Source organism: Balearica regulorum, chromosome 27, assembly GCF_011004875.1.
Source record: "Balearica regulorum gibbericeps isolate bBalReg1 chromosome 27, bBalReg1.pri, whole genome shotgun sequence".
Classification (NCBI taxonomy): domain Eukaryota; kingdom Metazoa; phylum Chordata; class Aves; order Gruiformes; family Gruidae; genus Balearica; species Balearica regulorum.
In genome coordinates, this window is record NC_046210.1 from 1312582 (window position 1) to 1331435 (window position 18854).

General features: G+C 44.5%; 2 protein-coding genes across 8 annotated transcripts in view; one reads left to right on the top strand and one right to left on the bottom strand.

Moving 5' to 3' along the window:
* Positions 1 to 4145, top strand: part of VDAC3 (voltage dependent anion channel 3) — a 107797-nt gene extending 103652 nt beyond the window's left edge. For all 6 annotated transcript variants that reach the window (XM_075736803.1, XM_075736807.1, XM_075736804.1 and 3 more), the window contains 4 exons: positions 963 to 1190; positions 2100 to 2250; positions 3368 to 3425; positions 3655 to 4145. In XM_075736803.1, coding sequence (XP_075592918.1) covers positions 963 to 1190; positions 2100 to 2250; positions 3368 to 3425; positions 3655 to 3746 — 529 coding nt within the window. In that variant the 3' untranslated portion in view covers positions 3747 to 4145. The remainder of the gene's footprint in view (positions 1 to 962; positions 1191 to 2099; positions 2251 to 3367; positions 3426 to 3654) is intronic.
* IKBKB (inhibitor of nuclear factor kappa B kinase subunit beta) lies at positions 115 to 18034 on the bottom strand. 2 transcript variants are annotated; one of them, XM_075736791.1, is made up of 21 exons: positions 17864 to 18034; positions 17690 to 17784; positions 16783 to 16900; positions 15981 to 16050; positions 13048 to 13136; positions 12491 to 12580; positions 12016 to 12140; positions 11586 to 11693; positions 11158 to 11287; positions 10498 to 10692; positions 10150 to 10264; positions 9677 to 9800; positions 9269 to 9420; positions 9098 to 9159; positions 7945 to 8054; positions 7670 to 7719; positions 7039 to 7138; positions 6695 to 6842; positions 6361 to 6488; positions 5546 to 5636; positions 115 to 4973 (listed from the first exon to the last, which is right to left on the bottom strand). In XM_075736791.1, the coding sequence occupies exons 1-21, from the start codon at positions 17966 to 17968 to the stop codon at positions 4905 to 4907; spliced, it is 2274 nt and encodes a 757-aa protein (XP_075592906.1). In that variant the 5' UTR covers positions 17969 to 18034; the 3' UTR covers positions 115 to 4904. The 2 variants fall into 2 exon arrangements, with proteins under 2 accessions (XP_075592906.1, XP_075592907.1); XM_075736792.1 differs by lacking the exons at positions 17690 to 17784; positions 17864 to 18034 and adding an exon at positions 17502 to 17594.
* Between the last annotated feature and the right edge of the window lie 820 nt (positions 18035 to 18854).

An 18854-nucleotide genomic window follows, 5' to 3' on the forward strand; every position in this document is an offset into this window, starting at 1 on the left:
CACAAAGCAAAATTATTTGTTTTCCTGATGCTCTTGGGCAGATGTCTATGCACAACTGAATGAGGAGGTAGAACCGGATAGGTACTATGATAGACAAAAAAAGCACTACTCCACTGCCTTTCTCAATTATTTTGTATTTATTTTTGATAGGCAGTAGAGCAAAGGAGGAGCATTTATTCTGGATAATGCACAAAGCTTGAGACCGCTTTGTAAATAATCACTGGTATTTCTTTATTGTTGGGGAGAACCTATCAGGAAAATCAGAGTTTGAACTACTGCTTGGATGTAAGGAATTACAAGCTAAGTAAAAAATGAGACCCCAGGCCTGGGTACAAGTGACAGGCAGCACAGTGTTCTGTGTATTCAGTGGGAGAGAAGGGAGGTTGGGGAGAGGATTGAGGTGGTAAAATTTTGTCTTGGTTACGTTAAGTTTGAATTAATAGCAAAATGAGCACAAAGACGCATTGGAGAGAGAGGAAGAGGCTCCTCCAGAGGGACAGAAAAAGGCTAAAAGTGGATGATGTCCGGAGGATGAGGAAATTTGTTTTTGATAGAGGAGACTGGTATCCACCAGTGAAGAAGGAAGGAAAACAACTGAAGGAATGGTGGAGAGAACTGAGTAGACAAAAAGTCACCGAAGGACAGAAAGGTCGGCTATTGGTGAGGGATGTCATGGATGCTCCTGAAAGAAACTGATGATGCCATAACACATTGCACTCACTTGCGGAGAAAAAAATTTGAAACTCGATGGTTTTTAGAGCATTAAGCAGAAATGCTTTTGTCTTTGTTGCTTCTTGGAAGATTTCAAGGAGTTTGAGATGGTGGAGGAAAACATGGCACCACGTAAATATATCCCATGCCCTCTTCAGCAGCTGTTAAGTTTTGAGTAGGCATTACAGTCATTTAAAACTACATAGAATACATACTTGTATACAGATAAAATGGCATGTTTCTCTCTGCAGGAAGAAGAGTGGAAAGTTGAAGACCTCCTACAAAAGAGAATATGTAAATCTAGGCTGCAACATAGACATTGATCTCTCTGGACCAACCATCTATGGCTGGGCAGTGTTGGGCTACGAAGGCTGGCTTGCTGGCTACCAGATGGCTTTTGATACAGCCAAGTCTAAGCTTTCACAAAATAACTTTGCCTTGGGATATAAGGCAGGAGACTTTCAGCTGCACACTAATGTGTAAGTGTTATCTGAGCCTAGAAAAACATTATTGGAGGAGTCAAACTAAATGAATAGTGAGCACTAACTGAGTTAGGTGAAAGGTGGGTGGATGGAAGGGGATGCTGTTTTGTTTTGAAATAATTTATATTTGGTGTTTTCATCTTCAGTACAACTAAAGCAGGGGCAACTTTCCAACTCTTGGCTGTCTTTTGAGACTGTTTCAGGGTAATTTTGGTGTTTGTGTATATAAGACAGTGGTGTAAAGGCACTTTATAATGTTAATTCGGAATTAGAATCTGTAAATTTTAACTTCTATTTTGGTGTTAGATAAAAGAGCCTTCAATTAAGCTACTGTACCTTCCCCCACTCCCCACCAGACAGAAAGCTTCTGGCTCAGAAATGCCCGAGGTGGAGGAGAGAGGTGTGTGTTGCGTTGTGCTTGAGTGTTTCCAGCTGTCATCGCAGCGTAGCTCTAGTCTTGGTGTTCACATGCTCCAAGAGTCTTTGAGGATGGTGTATTTAAACCACTGCAGTGCAGTAACTTTGTTTTCAGTCTCATCGTTCCCATAACTTAAGTCTCCTTCTGGATTTGCCCCTTTATGCGTTATCGTAGGCTTGCTTTCCTAACTCCAGACAAGCAAGCATGTTACCTAGTTGGGGATTTTTTTGTCAGAACCTCAAACAATAGGTCTCAGCTGTGGGAAAGTCTTATGCCATTCTGCAAGCAAAACTTCATTTTGAGTAAAAAACACAAGCAGGAGTCTACCAGCTCCAGCTAGGAAGTAGATGAGCAGCGGGTCCAGGGAAGTATTGGAGCTCTTGGTTCATTTTAAGAGGTAACGATCAAACGATTGTGGGGGTTAATCTAAAGAGTTACTATTTACTAAACAAGGCAAGGCTTGACACACTTGCATCTATTACAAACAGGAATGATGGCACCGAGTTTGGTGGGTCTATTTATCAGAAGGTTAATAATAAGGTTGAGACATCAGTCAATCTTGCATGGACTGCTGGCAGTAACAACACACGTTTTGGTATTGCTGCTAAGTACCAACTGGATGAGAAGACTTCCATTGTGGTAAGAATTTTGTTACAGGAATGAGTATTTCAAGCTCCCTTAAATACTGAAAATCTGTGGTATGAAGTAATTGCTTTCAACAGTTACTGAGACAGTATGGTAAACGGCAAACTGTGGCTGCTGTTGTGATTCAAACTTAAATTGGGACCTCACAGGTCATATTTGTGAAACAATGAAAAAAGAAATCTGAAGCACTGTTTTGTCCATGGTGAAATAGTCACTAGTCTGACTAGTGTGCTTAGAGCCTATGCAAAATACGTTTTCAAAAGGTAGTGAGAGGATGCAGTATACTTTTTAATTCTCTAATTCTAATCTAACACATAATGTAAAACTGTACTTTAGTAAAATGGTGGAACTTCTGGAGAGCTTACAGCCTTCTCCTAACAATCAGTTAACCCTTGCAGGTCTGTTGAGGGCCTGAGATAAGTGTTGTTACTGATGCTTGTAAATTCTTGCAGAGATGTTAGGGCCAAAAAAAAAAAAAAGTTTAAATAGCAAGAGAGAGTAGTTCAGGAGACAAAACTTATGTCCACATGGAAGTGACAGTGAATAACAGTAACTATGTGTACATTCTAACACCAAGAACTGAAGTAGCAACTGTTTGTTACACTTCAAGAATTAGTTACAGGACAATTCCGCCAAAATGAAAGATGGGAAATACTATTGTAAACAGCTCAAAACTTAGTAATGCAAAAAGGGGGTTGCATATTCATATATTTATTGCTCATTAAAAAAAATCATGACTAAGCAATTTCTGAACAGGGGAGTGTGAACAAAACAGACTTCATTGGCTACTAAGAGACTGTAGTAACTAGTCCATTAAAGGATATAAAAAGACAGTGCTGGGGGCAGTGAAGAACAGGGTGGCATTTTATGTAGGCATAATGGGTCACAATTTGAGGGAAAGATTGGAACTATTACTTAAGCCTGTAACAGCTTAAGCTGGAACCGCTTGAGGAGAAAAGGAAAGGATCAGAATACACCTCTGCTAGAGGTTAGTCTACAAGTAGCTGAAAGAACTAATGCATAAATCACCTTCTCAGGGCACTGGGACAATTCTGTCTGAATACTTATAAACAGTGTATAAATATTGTGATTTTTTTTTTTTCCCCTGTAGGCTAAAGTGAATAACGCCAGCCTGATTGGAATTGGTTACACTCATGCCCTCCGACATGGTACGTAAGTCCCAACTGGTAGCAGCAAATAGGGTTATTTTACTGTCACCTCTAGAAAAAAATAGAGAAACAAATTATCTAGAAATCTTACATGGGTTCATAGAAGTAAAGGATGTGTACCTACAGAAGTTCCTATAGCAACTGAGAGACATTAGTGAGGCTCAAGTGCTTGTGGGAGGGCATGGTAGAGGGATATCCGTGTATGAAGTCTCATTACTTGCTTTCCTAGGTGTAAAGCTGACCCTCTCGGGCTTGGTTGATGGCAAGAATTTCAGTGCTGGAGGTCACAAAGTTGGGCTGGGATTTGAGCTGGAAGCTTAATGCAGCTTTAAGTAAAACAACAGGTGGTGCTCTGGAACATGAAGGAAAAGTGTAACCAGTGTGTTTTGGCCTTAACATTACTCTGAAATTTCAAGAAGTGTGAACTTTCTACTCTTCCAAAGAATCATTTTAACCCAACACTGAAGTCCAGAGGGTGGACATCAAAGGAAAATACTTGAAGGCATGCATGGAAGTTGTGATGTTTGTGCCACATTTCACTTCGGTTTCCTCGCTTTTAAATCTGTTCCTAAACCCAAGAAAATCCCACCTCTCCCCATTATTGTATTGCATCTTGCATGTCCTACACTTCACAACCTTTTATAAATGGTGGTCTCTGTGCTGTAGTGGAAATTTGGGGTTACATCAGAATGAAATAAATTGGCCACAGTTGGAAGATAATGGTGGTGTGTCTTGTCTCTTCTCTCAGGTTCAGAAAAGCTATGCTCCCTCCAGCTGTGCTTTTTTTTTTTGTGCAACTTTAAGCATGGTTAATAGATAATCTGTTGCTTTGTTAAACTATACGTGTACACTGAGGATTTCCTTCTCTGTGTTCTCTAGGATAACATACCTCTCATGTTTTAGAGACCTGCACAGTGAAAGCAGCTTTTTCATTAAAATGTTATTGAGGGTATCAAAAAGAGCAAACCAAAAGTTTACATGGTTTAGATAATTTCGTTCCCATACAGGAAACAAGTATAAAGTACAACTGTTACACTTAAGGGAAAAAAAAAAAGTGCAAATCAGCAAAGTTAAGAAATTAAGTTCACAGTTCAAGTATATTAGGAAGGTGACAGTTACTGGTGACAGTTACCAGTGACTGTGCAAGCTGATGGCACACGTTGTCCATTAGAAAGCCTAAAAGGCAGCAAAACAACCATGTGTGATGCCTACGGGAAGATGCATCAGGACAGAGAATAAGAGTATGTGCTGTCTTAAGGCACAATTAAGAACTTTTTCCAAGCAATTAGAACAGGCATTTCCTACTGTATCTATGTGAAAAAAGTGTCCAAGAGGTGGATTCTAAAAGCTAGGCCATGTGTATCACATAAGCAGTAGGTGACAGTAGAAGGAGGCACTTGAACTTCCCTTCTCAGAGGCAGCAGCTTTTTGCAGTTGGCTTCCTGAAGTAACATGTCTTCAGAGGCAACCAAAGTGATTTTACATTGGGGTTTGTTCTGGACTGTTTGTTTCTTCGACCTGAAGCTGCAGCCAGCTCCAATCGAGAGCCTAAAGAATAAAGAGTTAGGAATACAAAGTTCAATGCTAGCTTACAGTTGAGATTTCTCCAGAATAAAGGGGAAGTAATTTAAAAGATTTAATAATTTTACTGTGACAAAGTTGGTCAGTATAGTTTCATGATGAACCCCATGTGACTGCTGAAAAGGAAACCCTTAAGCTACTTATTTTCTGTAATATTTTTACTTTCTTTGCAATATTCTGCTTCATTAAATAAGCATCCCTGCCCACCAATGTATTTGCCACCACAAGACCATCCCAATTTTAAGAGTGCAGTTTTGCGGTATTTTTGTACACCAGGCAAGTACCTTCCCCTGTCCTTTATTGTTCAGCACAAGTTAAGTCCCCAGTGTGTGGCCCGCATTCTCAGCAAGGAGGGAATACATCAGGTGGGGGAACGGGTGCTTTCTATCTCCCACAGCTCCTACTCTCTGCCTTGTCCAAGAGAGTAATATGCAGATTGCCATTAGCCATATTACTTATTGGTGGCAGAGTTACACAAGCAGAAGTTGGAAGCCATGAGCTTCCCCAGTCAGTTTATAGAAGAATATCAAATGCATTACCATGAAGCTCTGCTCCTGATCCTTCATTGTGTCATGCATCACATTTTCTAGTTGGCTACAGAGTTTCTGCGATTCCAGCAGTAGCTCCTCACTGAAAGGAACAATTATTACACAATTATTTTCCATGGCAGTTTTGTTTAAAGGGATGCTGCCTCTACCTTTAAGAAATACTGGCAGGTATGCTGCAGAGTATTGAAGAATATTAACCTTTACCAGTCAATTCATAAGCTACTAATTCATATCACAACTGGGAAAGTTGGTGGTATCCCCAAGTTTACTGGGACAGGGGAAAGGAAGTGTTCCAAGTTGGGTTCTTACTATGTGGAGTCACTGTTGCTATAGAAAAAGTTGCAGACCAGTCTGTAAAGGATTAAGCAGCATATGAATAAACAAACCAAGGTCTGTCATTCCAACTGGTGACTCAGTCCATTTAGGCAAGCTAGAACTACACGTGCTTGGTTACAGCAGTCTCTCCTTTATGATATAGCTCAGCTCAGCTACTATTGCCCTACATGACAATGCTCCAACAATTCCTGTTGGCGGTGTAATTTAAATGAACCCAACCATTCCAGATAAAACAAACCCTTTATTATTGGGGCAGAGGGAAGTGAAGCTATACATTATTCCGTTTTTCAAAAGGAAGATTCACAAGCCCCAGGAAGTCCAGCTACTAGGTGAAAAAAGACTGCTGACGACAGAAGCTGAACACAAAGCATACAATGTGAGAAAGCCTGTGTGTCATTATTTCACAAAGCAGGAGCCCCAGCTTTGTAGCGCTGGCATTAGCAGCTACAGAACTCCAGACTTCGCCTCACCTTTTCCTGACAGATTCTGATAAACTGTAGGTTCCAGAAGGGACCTGCAGCAGCAGCTGACCAGGGCTACCAAGACGTGATGTGTTCATGCTCTCTGGACTGCCAGTAACAGGACCGCGTACTTTACTCTGAAGAAAACACGTAAGATTCAGACTACAATTATTTCCACTAATTTCCAGCAGCCAGGAGTATGAGACAGCCTGGAACCTGGCTTTAATATTAATTCAAAACAACAGAGAAAAGAATGATAGGACATACTAAATTTACTATTATTTCAGTAACCTGTCTTACAAACCGTATTTTCAGGTTAAACTGGAGTTTTTATTTTACTTACACAAGCAATTTTCAGCAAGTTCCACAGTTCTTTCTGTCGCTTCTCCTGAAGCCTAACAACTGTTTCCTCATCTTCATTCATCAGATTCATCACTTTCTCCACTCTGGGGAACAATTCCAGAGCCTTCTGCTTGCAAACTACAGTTTTACTATTAAAAAAAATAATCAGATCACACATAGGCAACTGCAGTAGGGGAACTTTTCTGAAGTTTCTTATTTTCTGTAACACTCCGAGATCTCATTAGCTGTACGCACTGGTTTTTAAACCTCTTGAACAAAACCTCTTGCCCAAGGAGAAAATGCTTTCTCTCAACCCTCAATAAAAGCTGACTCTACAAAGCTCACCTGAGCTGAGCATAAATGACTCGGACTTTCTTTTCAAAGGTCTGGATTGCCTGTAGGAGCAGTCGTACTATTTCTTGGCTGTCACCGCTTGTCCTCTGATCTGGAATGAGAGTCAGGGTATTACACAGAACAACAGTCCTATAGGACAGAGAAGATTCTTAGTGGCTTGTTTCCACTGCTGCTTCAATCCCAAAACATCCCAAGTTCAGGGCATGCAAATTTGAGTGGGATGAATTACACTGGATTTTAGCCACCTTCTTCAAAATGATGAGAACTGGAAAGCAGAGTTGGTAGGATGGGTCTAATGCTTTGGGGCTGTATAGCTGCTCAGAGGAACAGCTATGTCTTTCATCCTTCCTACAGAGATGCAGCAGCATATGCTCACAGCAACAGCTTGCTCTGAGAAGAGCTCCAGAGGAGTTTCAAGAGCTCCGAAGGCTCCAAGAAAGCAAGGCTAGCTAGTTTAAAACTGATTCCCTGACTCCCCTCTCCAATAAAAGGCGAGTCTAGTAGAGTCCATGTGCAGCTAGCATATGGGCAGGCCTAGAATGCCGAGTTTTCTCAGTGGTCATCATTGGATCTCCAAGTATCCACACAAAGCAAGCTGACCTTGAGCTAACATGTCTTTTACCTCTTGGCTTCTCTCTCAATCTCCGGTACAGTTCTCTGGCTTGTTCTTCTCTAGAAGAAAAAGGCAAATAAGTAGTTCAAGAACTCAAACCTTTCCTATACCAGTCTGCCATTTCAGACCAATGACAGGTAAGGAGTCAAAAACTGTCTTTTAGTGTCAAAGTCCTTGCAGTCCCCCATAATTTGGGCTGAAGAGATATCACTTTTATTGTCCTGCAGTGAATAAGCTTAGCTAGCAATACTCCTGCATCTGAAGTTCAAGGTAGTTCAACTCACAAATCCTCCAGTGTTCCTCCTTGTTTTCGACCTAGCGGGCTTCTCTGCAGGTCCACAATGTCTGTCTGCAGAGCCATCATCCTCTTCACTAGCTGATCCACATCATCCTCCTGAAAGCGGGGCAGAACATAAACAATGGGACAATCTCATACTAAGAGACACTGCTGCTCACACTGGCTCTTCCTTTCTCATTCACGTTTCTAAACATGTCATCAAGATGCAAATGGCAGCCTTGGACAAACACAAATGAGAATGAGTAATTTCAATTCAAGGAAATTAGCTTGGTGCTCTGGGATAAAACAAATTCCAAGAATTTTTTGACAAAAAAATTCAGCCTGCAACAAAGAGCCACTGAATGGTCAGACTTTGTAGTAAATGTACTGCTAGTTCCAGGTTATCACTGCTTTTCCCCTTTTCCCTCAGCACACAACCACATCCACTCCTGGTGCCCCAAATTCTGCTTTTCACTTGAACTCGTTCACATGCAGACTTTGCCACTTGTTAGACAGTTGTTCTGCTCTCTGCCTCCTCCCAACAGAGGAGGACCAAGTGCTGGAAAAGAATAAAATATCTACTAGTCACCTTCCGCTCCTCATCTGGGAGCGACGGTCCTTGGCTCTACTTACAGGGATTACGCTGTCTTGTGTCAGAAGGCTGAATACCTTACTGGGAGCAGGTGCAGAATGTGCACCAAGAATGGGAAATTGTTGCCTTTTCAAGATTCAAGACTCATGCTTAAAATTCTTGTGTTCCATCATCTAATGGTTCTCTTTCTGTTCAGTTTAACCTATGCTCCATATCCTCTTTTCAGCTATCCTGGCTCCGGAACTGGATTAGCAGGACTAATGAGTGCAACCACTGCAAAATCTCCTTTCACGTTCCCCAGGGTCCTACTTTTTTCCCTAAGCATTACAAACACGGTGAACTTCATGAAGTACTGGCAATGGACAAAAATGGTGCCACGCAAACCAAGGCAATGTGACATCTGGCATCAGCCCATACACAAGAAGTTTCTATTTAAGGGAGGAGAATGAAGAAAAAAGGAAAAAGAAAAGGAGGGGGGAAAAAAGGAAAAAGGAAGGGAGGAAGAGAAAAAAAAAAACAACCCAAGCCTCTTTTTCTTTAGGATAAGCAGTTAGATTGAGAAACATACCCGCCCACAAAGCTCCACAGCTTGCTCCATCTCTTTCCAGGCAAACAGCAGCTTCTCGGAAGCTACAGGAATGAAAGAAGAGTGAGTGCTCTTCTCAGGTTTACACAGGAAAAGATAAGAGTGGGGATAAGAGGCATAAAGAGGCTTCTGTTTGCCAGATGCTATACTCACTAATTCCAAATTCAATCTGCTCTTTATACTTCTCCAGATCGATTTGGATGCTTGTTTTAAAGAAGTCCAGCTTTGCTTTCAGCTGCTGGGAAAGGGAGGCCATAGAATTCTTCATCTTCGAGAGGGTACTATTGTAACGCAACAGATTCATCCTGCATGGATAAGAAGGTCCTGTTACCCTCCCAAACTAAACCCACAAACTTCCACTTTTATCAAAAGTGGATACTTCAGAGAGTAGCAGTGAGCACAAAAGCAGTTGTGTCAGAGGACAGAACTCTCGGCTTTTCATTAATCGTTAATGGCTCCACTCATGGGCTTCCCCATTCCAACAGGGTCCCATTCCTGACCTTTCCCTTTCACCAGGGAGCAAAGGCAGAGACAAGTATTCTAGAGAAACTGCCACCGTACATGGCTGCTCGCTGTCCCTGCTGAAGTCTGTTACAGTCCTCTTTCAGCATCCGGATTGTGTGCCAGATCTGACCCCACACTTTCCGCAACTGGAAAAAGTGGAGATTCTTCTTTGGATCCTGAACTGCAAACAGAGGGCGGGGGGTGGGGAGAAAAACATATGTATCAGCATGAAGCCTCAAAAGTAGCATTACCAAGTGACAAAACAAACCAAAACATCACTTTTGAGGGGCATGTTACCTCTTGCAAAGCCTATAGTTAGCTAACCCCTACGCAGCTTCCCCAGCATATCAAACACCTCCTTTCCTCAGTTATTTTGAAAAATTGAATGCTATGCCAGTCCATTGTATTGCTTCTTCAGTCCCAATATGCCAAAGCTCTCTCTACTCTTTGTACATGATACAGACCACAGAACACAGGCAGCCCTCTCAACGCAGACAACCTCTCACATTCATGCTAGTGAAAGTCCTTACGGATGCAGTCAACACTTTCCGGATGAGGACGCAAAGCAACCTGAGCCTCATAGGAAACTTTCTGGTTATCGAAGAGAAAGAGGAGGTCTGTGTCTGCAGCTGCAGTATCATTCACCTGCAGGAGACAAAAGACCCAACTAGGTTCTCTCAGAAAAAGCAAGCTTCGGTAACACCATAAGCAGAATGTTCCTTCTCAGCCAAAGGCTGAACACCAAAGGCAATAGGGTGCCTATTCTGCAAGGGCTGTTAGGTCAGTATGGTTACTATGACGAAAGCCTGGCAGAACAGCAGGGAGTGAAAGCAGTGCCTGCTGATTCACTCGACAGGAAGGGAGTATCCCAGACTCACCTTGCTATCAGCTATATGTTTAGTGGCCAACTTCTGAGAAAACAATGCAAGTCCAGCTTCCTGCAGCAGCTCCTGGTCCTGTTCTGGGATTCCTGTATCTGACTCAATCCTGGCCTTCACAGTCTGCAGTGTCTCCTCCTCTGTCACAGGGTATGTGTGTACAGTTCCCGTAACCATGTTCAAAACATGAAGCAACTACAAGAAGAGTAGCGTGATGTGAGAAGGGTTGAAGATACATTGGTCATGTTTGAGTAGAGATCCCAGGACTGAGATACTGGTCACCGATAAGCTGTTCAAAGCACTTGCAGAGCTCAAGAAATCACTTCGCAGCTACTTCATAACATTATGCCAAAGTCCTTGTTCTCCATCAACTGGAAGACAGGCCAGATGGCAAATAAACGGCTTCAGCCGCAAAATCCTGTACCAGAATATGGAACCAAGCAACACACAGAAGCTATCTGCTACTCCCAAACAAGCTCAGGGAGTATTTGCCCTCAAATAAGCAGGAGGAAAGCACCTGTCACTAACCGTCGGGAGACAGTTAAATGAGATTTTGTGCTGTGCCTCCTCCTAGGTCTATGACTCCTGGCTCTTCTCTCATGGGCTACAGTCAACTGTTCTCTGGAAAACTTTTCAGTGCAATACAGACCCATTGCTCACCTTCAAGTTCAAAATGTCATCCAAAGCTTTGAAACACCCATTGGGTCCGTATGTCGGATCTGTACCTCTCTGCCGTGGGTGCCACATTAACATAAGTTGCAGCCATTTCTCCAGCCTCTCAGCCAAAACACTGAAGGACCAAAACAAGAAGGGGATCAGAAGAGGTAAAAGTGCATTTGCAGTCACCATATGACCAGGTCTCTGCAGGAGGACTGATGACCTCCCCACTCGCCCTGACCACAAATGAGGTGTTTAGAAGGCAGAAACAGAGACTCACAGCTATGCAAGTCTGACAAGGGGCACAAGCATTGTTTGTGTCATACACTCCATTTATTCCCAGATTAACATAGTAAGGCTTATAATATAAACCTGGTCCTTTTGCAGAAGAAACAGTTTCTGGTGTGACATAACCGATTTCCAGTCCTCACCTGTTTAGATTGTTTGGGCAGGGTAATCTGCTAGAAAATTTGACTTCTCCACATAAGTCTTCTGAAACGACAATATCCAGCTCACTCTTCTGTCGCACTTTTGTATGCCTAATGAATTCAAGCAAGTACAATGGTGAAATAATTCCCAGCCTGTGTGTTAGTAAGCTCTTAAAGCTACTCTTGACAAATGTAATACAGATGCTGCTTTGGTTTCTGCTACCTGCCCTGCAGGAGTCAGTCCTGATCCCAAAGAGCAAGTATCAGGAATGCTGAACTTGCTCGGGTAGGTCAAACTCCTGTGAAGGGAGTCAATCTCCCTAAGGGCAAGGAACATAGCGATATTACCCTAAGAGTCAAGAGATCACACTTCTACTTCCTGTAAACAGGACAGTCGCATTGAATGTGCTGTTCTTATCACCTTCTCACTCACCATTGCACTGGCTGCCAGTTGGGTAGGAACGGTCGGAAGCCAGTAATGCACTCAAAGGCCAGCGTGCCAAAGCTCCAGTAATCCACCGTCACTGTATACTTCTGCTGTTCCAGCAGCTCTGGAGCCTGAGACAGTTTACACACACACACACACACACACACACGAGACAAAGCCACCAATCTCTTAGCTCTCTCTATTCCTTAAGAGCTCATTAGCGTTTATACAACAGATCAAAGACAGTGCTGAACAGCGAACGGCAGAAGTTATTGGCACTCCTGCTTCTTATTTTAACAGACATAGCTAGCAGACACTGTGAAAACCCATTGTCAGCAAAAAAACCAGTCACCTTTGCTAGCTGCAGCACCCCAAACGCACCCCATACCAGGACAAGTACTTCATCCCAGACCAAAGCCTGGTAACAACTCTATCCCACTGCAAAGCAGTAGCTGCTCTTCTAGTTGAATTCCTTCCTTACCAAGTACTGTAGAGTCCCAACAAAGGATGTGCATAGGCTACCCTGATCCAACTCCTTAGCATAACCAAGGTCAATGATTTTGTGTATTAACTGAAAAACACAACAGAGAATAAGAACACTGGAGAGAAATCCTGTTAAAAGCATACCATACAGCAGAGAAAGAAAAGGTTCAGTTATTCAAAGGTACACAGGAAAGCGTCAACAAAGAAATGGAAGGCTCCTGTAGATTCCTAAAATTGTAAAGTATGTAAAGCTGTCATTGGCTTGATACACGCAGAGCTGGAGACATTACTGCTAATTCAAATCTTTAGTCAATCAGTACAGTCTGGTTCTTGCCTTAATAGTTGAAAGTCAAAACATCAGGTCTTACCAAAAGTCCAATACAATCTTTCATCTCAGCTGTACACAGAATATTGTTCATCTGACACAGATCTCAGCTAGCTGTTATCCTGGATCGAGTGCTCTTGCAGAGGAACCACTGTAACTGCATGAAGCACATGCATGTTCCTCTTACACTTACTTGTCTACGCAGGCAGACACATGTGGTTCCTGCTTACCCTTTGCTCTCCTTGCTGTAGCACAATGTTCTCTGGTTTCAAGTCTCTGTGGATGATCCTGTTCTCATGAAGGTACCTGAGAGCTGAAGCTAAGACACAGAAAAAGCCACTTGTAAGAGTGTAACTAACAGTACCTAACATGAACTCAGTAAGGATTCATTTCTACCTAGTAGAAGGACGGCTTTTGGGTCAAATCTTGTACAATCAAACATACAATGAAACACCAAGTGCAAGAGGAAAAGTCGGTGTCAAACACTTCTGGATACACACCGAGTTTGCTCTCCCTCACACCCTTCTTGTAAACTGGAATAACGTTGACTAGCTTCCAGTCAGCAGGGACTTCCCCAGACTCCCAAGGCCTTTGGTAGATAATCAAGAGGGGTCCAGTCATAACCTCTGCCAGCTCCTTCAGCACTCTGGGGTGAATCCCATCAGGCCCCATGGACTTAGGAACATTCAACTGATACAGCCAGTCCCTTACAATTTCAGTGTCCACAAATGGAAAGTCACTCACACTCATGGTCCTCCAACTCAGGGGACTGGGCAGCCCAAGGTCTATCTGTATTATTAAAGACTGAGGGGCAGGGGGGAAAGCACATTGCATGCCTCCGCTTTTTCTTCATCCCTATTAGTCAGGTGACCATCTTCAACAAATATTGGTCCCATGTTTTCTTTAGACCTCCTCTTGCTAATAGTGGACTTTAAAAAGCCCTTCTTGTCTGACACAACACTGGCCAGTTTCAACTCTAATTAGGCTTTGGCCTTTCGTGTCTTCTCCCTACATATATGAACCACAGCTCTGTAATCTTCCTGTGAAGCCTGACCTTGCTTACAGACATCATACAATTTCTTTTTCCTTTTGAGCTCCACGAGGAGTTCCCTGTTCAGTCAAGCTGGTCTTCTGCCCCGCTTGTTTCAGTTACAACACACTGGAATTGCCTGTTCGGTGCTTCTAAAAGGTAGTTCTTAAAAACCGACCAGCACGCGTGGACTCCTAAGCTCTCAAAGGCAGATTCCCGGGGTACTCTGCTAAACAGCTCCCTTGATATCTTGAGGTTTGCTCTCTTGAATTCCAGGGTAACAACTCTGCTGTCCTTTTTTTCTCATTACACTGAAAGCTTTAAACTCAACCACTGCATGATCACTGTGGCCAAGACAGCCACCTACCATAACATCTCCCACAAGTCCTTCTCTATTCACAAACAGCAAGTCTAGGAGGGCATCTTTCCTAGTTGGCTGAGTACTTATGACAAGAAGTTATCTCCCACAAACTTCAAGAATTTCCAAGACCTGCTAGTATTGCAGTACAATATTCCCATTGATATCCAGGAAGCTGAAATCTCCCATAAGGACATGGGCTACCAATCCAGAAATTTATCCTAATTGCCTATAGAAAAACTCATCAGTGATAACACCCTGGCTGGGCAGCCGAGTGGCTATATTCAGCTTTTCTTTACCTATCTCTTTCTTCAACGGCTTTAACCTAGAATCCAAAAGCTGCTCTGCCAAATGCTTTGTTCTGTCCTGTCCACAAGGTGTTTTTGTCTCCACTTCACCTGCAAAATTCTTAACAGGAAATTTCTATGCAACATACTTTCTCTGCTCAGAACCACTGAGACCCCACAACCAGCAGACTGATGAATTCTATCTATACTAGAAAGACAAAAAAATCTTGTCTTAAGAATACACAAAGGCAGAATAAATGTCCTCTATTTTCTCACTCTTGCTCAAGGCGATACCTTAATATATATCTCCCCTCTTGTGGATAAAAAAAAAAAAATCACGGTGCTAGGAAAAAGAAAACTTGGCAGCATTTCCTGTTTGTGCTTTTCCACCGTGACTCAGGCCTGAGCCAAAGGGACTCACTTTTCTGCTCTCTGAGACTTCATGTCCCTTCTGACAGTGCTGCATTCCCAGACAGAGCTCTCTCATTCAGTGCACAATTATATCCAGCTAGGCTTTCAGGAGTTATCAACAATATAATTGTCTGTCTCCTGAAGGACAGTAGCCCTAAAAAAACCAACTAGGCATGCACTGTAAGTGATCAGGAGAACAAGTTATATCAATAGTCAAAAATATTTCTTGTCAGCTACAGTTCAGATAATACAATTGAAAATTTGGGTTTGTGCCTCTTCCCATACACACACAAGCATGTGAACACAAACTTCACTCTAAACGTAATCTGCCATTGTTTCTGGTCAGCACCCAGTATCATTTCCTGGTCACTCAGGAGTACAAGGATGAAGCAGCAGAATACAAATGCTCTGGGAACACAAATGATGGGAGATAATGCCTAACAGCCACATCTGCAGTAAAAGTAATGACAAACGTAGATTTATTGTCTTGCCACAAGCTCACTTTCTAAGCATACATCTGCCCCAAAGGCAATTCTTAAGTACCTTCTCTCTAAAGCCTTAGCACCTGGCCAGTTTTGCCTCAGCTGATCCTCAGTAAGATCACAACATAGCTTGACCAAAAAACTCAACCCCAAAAGCCTCTAGATAGCACTTGGCCAGCTTTGCACCAGAACTGTCTAAAATTCCACATAGTGTTTGCCCAAATGCTAACGGAAACCTGCTGATCACACACACTCTGAAGTCCAGATCATCAGCTGTTAACCTGAGGATGGAGACTGATGTGCAACATAAACCAGAGTCACCTGGCAAGTGTTCAGCTATCCAGAACCTCCCAGAAAATCCCAAGTGGCATTTTTGCTGAGCAAGAAAATCCGTCTCTACATTTTCAAGAAGAAAAAAATCAAAGGTCAGCCCTCCCACAGGAACAGTTGGCAGAGCAAGACAGGAAACAAGTATACTCTTCAAAGGTCAGTCTAAGATGGAGTCATTAAAGTCAATATTGCATATCCTTAGAGTAAATTTGGCACTGAAAGGGCTTCCATAGTTCAGACAACTGAAGGTACTGCTACCGCTTACCAATATCAGATAACAAGATCAGAATAGCTTCTTCCCGCAAGCCGCAGCAATTCTCCAGCTGATTCAGGTACTGCAAGAAAACAACGCAGAATTTAGTCCTTCCCTCCTGTATCCTGAGTGAGGCTCACAGTCCCACAAACTCTCACAAATGCAGAAGTTCCAGTGACAGCAATGAAATTCTCTAGAGGCACAAAACTCTATGGGATCGTGACCTCCGGTAGCAGCAATTACAGCTTCAGGCCTTGGTCTAACTGTATGGGAGGAGAAAAAGAGTGGGTGAAACAAGTCAGCGTCATCCCCATTCTCTTCCTTCTACTTGCTCCATCCTTTATAGCCACTTCCCCTGTGCCTGGCAGTATCAGCTCTAAGCTCTGGTTTTTATGTATGAGAAGATTATAGGAAAGGTTACAAAAACATTAAGATTAGAATTAACATCTGTTATTTCTGCCTATAACAGATAGGAATTAATCACTATCAAGAAGGGTATAGCCCACAGATGTACCCTGACCTACAATGGTCTTGTTCATACTCATATCCTGTTGCACATCCCTCACACACGCCCTCATCCTCTACATGCTGTCATTTGCAGCCAAACAAGTACGAAAAGTTTCAGAAAGCGCTTAAGTCTTCACAAGCTGAACATAATATCAAGGACCAACCCACCAAAACCTGTTGGTACCATGACAAGAATTAGGAAGCATCAGGATGTGGACACAGAGGTTTTACAGGGGAACTTCAATAGAAACTCTAGGATCACCTGAGAAACTGATCCAGCCCTTGGTCACCATCCCAGGGACCTCACCTTGCGGAGGTCTCCGCCTTGGCAGTACTCCATGGCCAGCAATGGCAAGTCATTTGGTGCAAGCTTCTGCATCCCTTCAGGGACGTCACGGGCAGCCACCACATTGGGATGGTTCAGCCTGAGGAGCAGAAACGAGAAAAGTACACGTGATGAGCGCAACTAGGGTAACACCTGGAAGACGATTGTTCTTCAACAGCTATGCCGCTTCACGTGCTCACAGTCATCGCGCAAAGTCCCACAAGGACGTTAATCCTTTTAGAAAGTGAACTAGTGAATTCTGAAGGTCTGCAATTCATCCATCCTTCATGGACGTAGACCCAACCCCTTGCATTTCATGTGCAGTCAGTGCATTTCTTCAACACACGTGCACAACAGATCTGCCTAGGAGCCACAGGAACGGGCCTTGCGAAGAGCGTGATGCAGTCTGCTGCCAGAAAAGATCCAAACTGCGATCAGACGATTGCATCCTAGAAAAATCAATGCAATGCCCCGAAGGACAACCCAACACAGGCATTAAGCTAGGCAAAAGAGCAGCTACGTAGCAGAATTGTTGTAACGCTGAAGGCAGTGGCAGAAGCGTCGAAGAAGCAAATCTAAGACCCAAGACCGACGAAACACAACGCGAGGTTTTCTTTAGCGTGTGTTTCTACGCACTTGCCCCCGCAGCGGGTCGGGCACCCTCCCGGAAGAGGCGGCCGACAGCCTCTCCCACTATTTACCTCAGCGTAGCCGTTAGATCCGCGCTCGCAGGCCGCCCCCGGTCGCGGGGCGCTGACGCAATCCCGCCTGGCGGCCCCTCCGCCCGCCCCGGCCCGCCCCGCCCCGCCGGCGAACGGGCACTGGGCTCCACCCGGTCCGGCCAAGGGCCGGCAGCGCCCCCGCCCGCCGTCGAGGCGGCCCGCCTCACCTCTTCATGATCTGTATCTCCAGCGCCCAGCGGTCGCGGTTGCGCGGGCTCAGCTCCTGCCGGCACTGCTTGATGGCCACTTGCTCGCCGGTCTCCTGCGGACACAGTACGGGCTCGGCTGAGCGCAGGCCCCGGGCTGGGCCGGGAGAGGGGGGGACGGGACCCGCCGCCTACCTTATTGTGCCAGCGAATGACGTTGCCGAAGCCGCCAGTGCCCAGGCGCTCCTTCATCTCCCAGGGGCCGCAGGTCTGCGCCTGCAGGGCCGGCGGCCGGCTCATGGCGGGGCCGCAGCGCTCGGCTCCACAGGGCCCGGGCCGCGTCCGCCGACGTTTCCGGCTCCGGCGCGAGCGGCATGTGGCGCGGGCTCCCGCCCGCCCTTAAAGGAGCCGCGCTGCCCGGGCGCGGGTGCAGGTGCGCGGGGCGGGAGATCCCGGCTCACTCCACCGAAGAGCAGCGTCGTCGCGATCGTCACGGCCGCCATCCCTCCCGGAGTCGGGGACTCGGGGTAAAAGGACAGTATTTAAGTAAGATAACGTAGCTGCCCCGTCCTTCCCACAGCTTCTTTAAAATCTGCTAAACGCACTGAAATGTACTATTTAGCTCAGTTGCCCACCTCACCACCCAAGGCAAAACGCTAATCCGTGCATTACATCGCATTTAGATATTGCTTCCTCCTGGGCCGGCTGACGTTAAGCACTTTAGTGCCAGCGCAGAGACGCACAATGGCACAGGGAGGGAGGCCCGCAGCCAGAGCCGCAGTGCAGCCCCTTGCACAGGCTCAATCTGCAAAGGCCACCAGGCACAGAGGTGTCCCGTCAGGGGGATGCGGGCCTGCTGCGGGACGTCACGATGACACACTTCATCACTAACAGTAAGCAGGCCTGCTGAAGCTCTGTCTTGAGAGAGGATCAGTTTAGAGGTAAGGCAGTAGATGGTGCTTGAGAGAGGAGACACTATTATTGTTGCCTTTCCTAAGATGCATTAAGCACCCACACCACACTCTAGACAGCTCTAGTTGTCCTTAAATTTTGAAAAGCCAGGAAATAATAACTTCTGAAATCTTCCCCCACGGCCATTACTTTGTTAGCATCTTTAATCTAGAAGTCCAGTAGCAAATAGCTGTTATCTTTAAAAATAATATAAATTATCCCTTGCTCACGCATC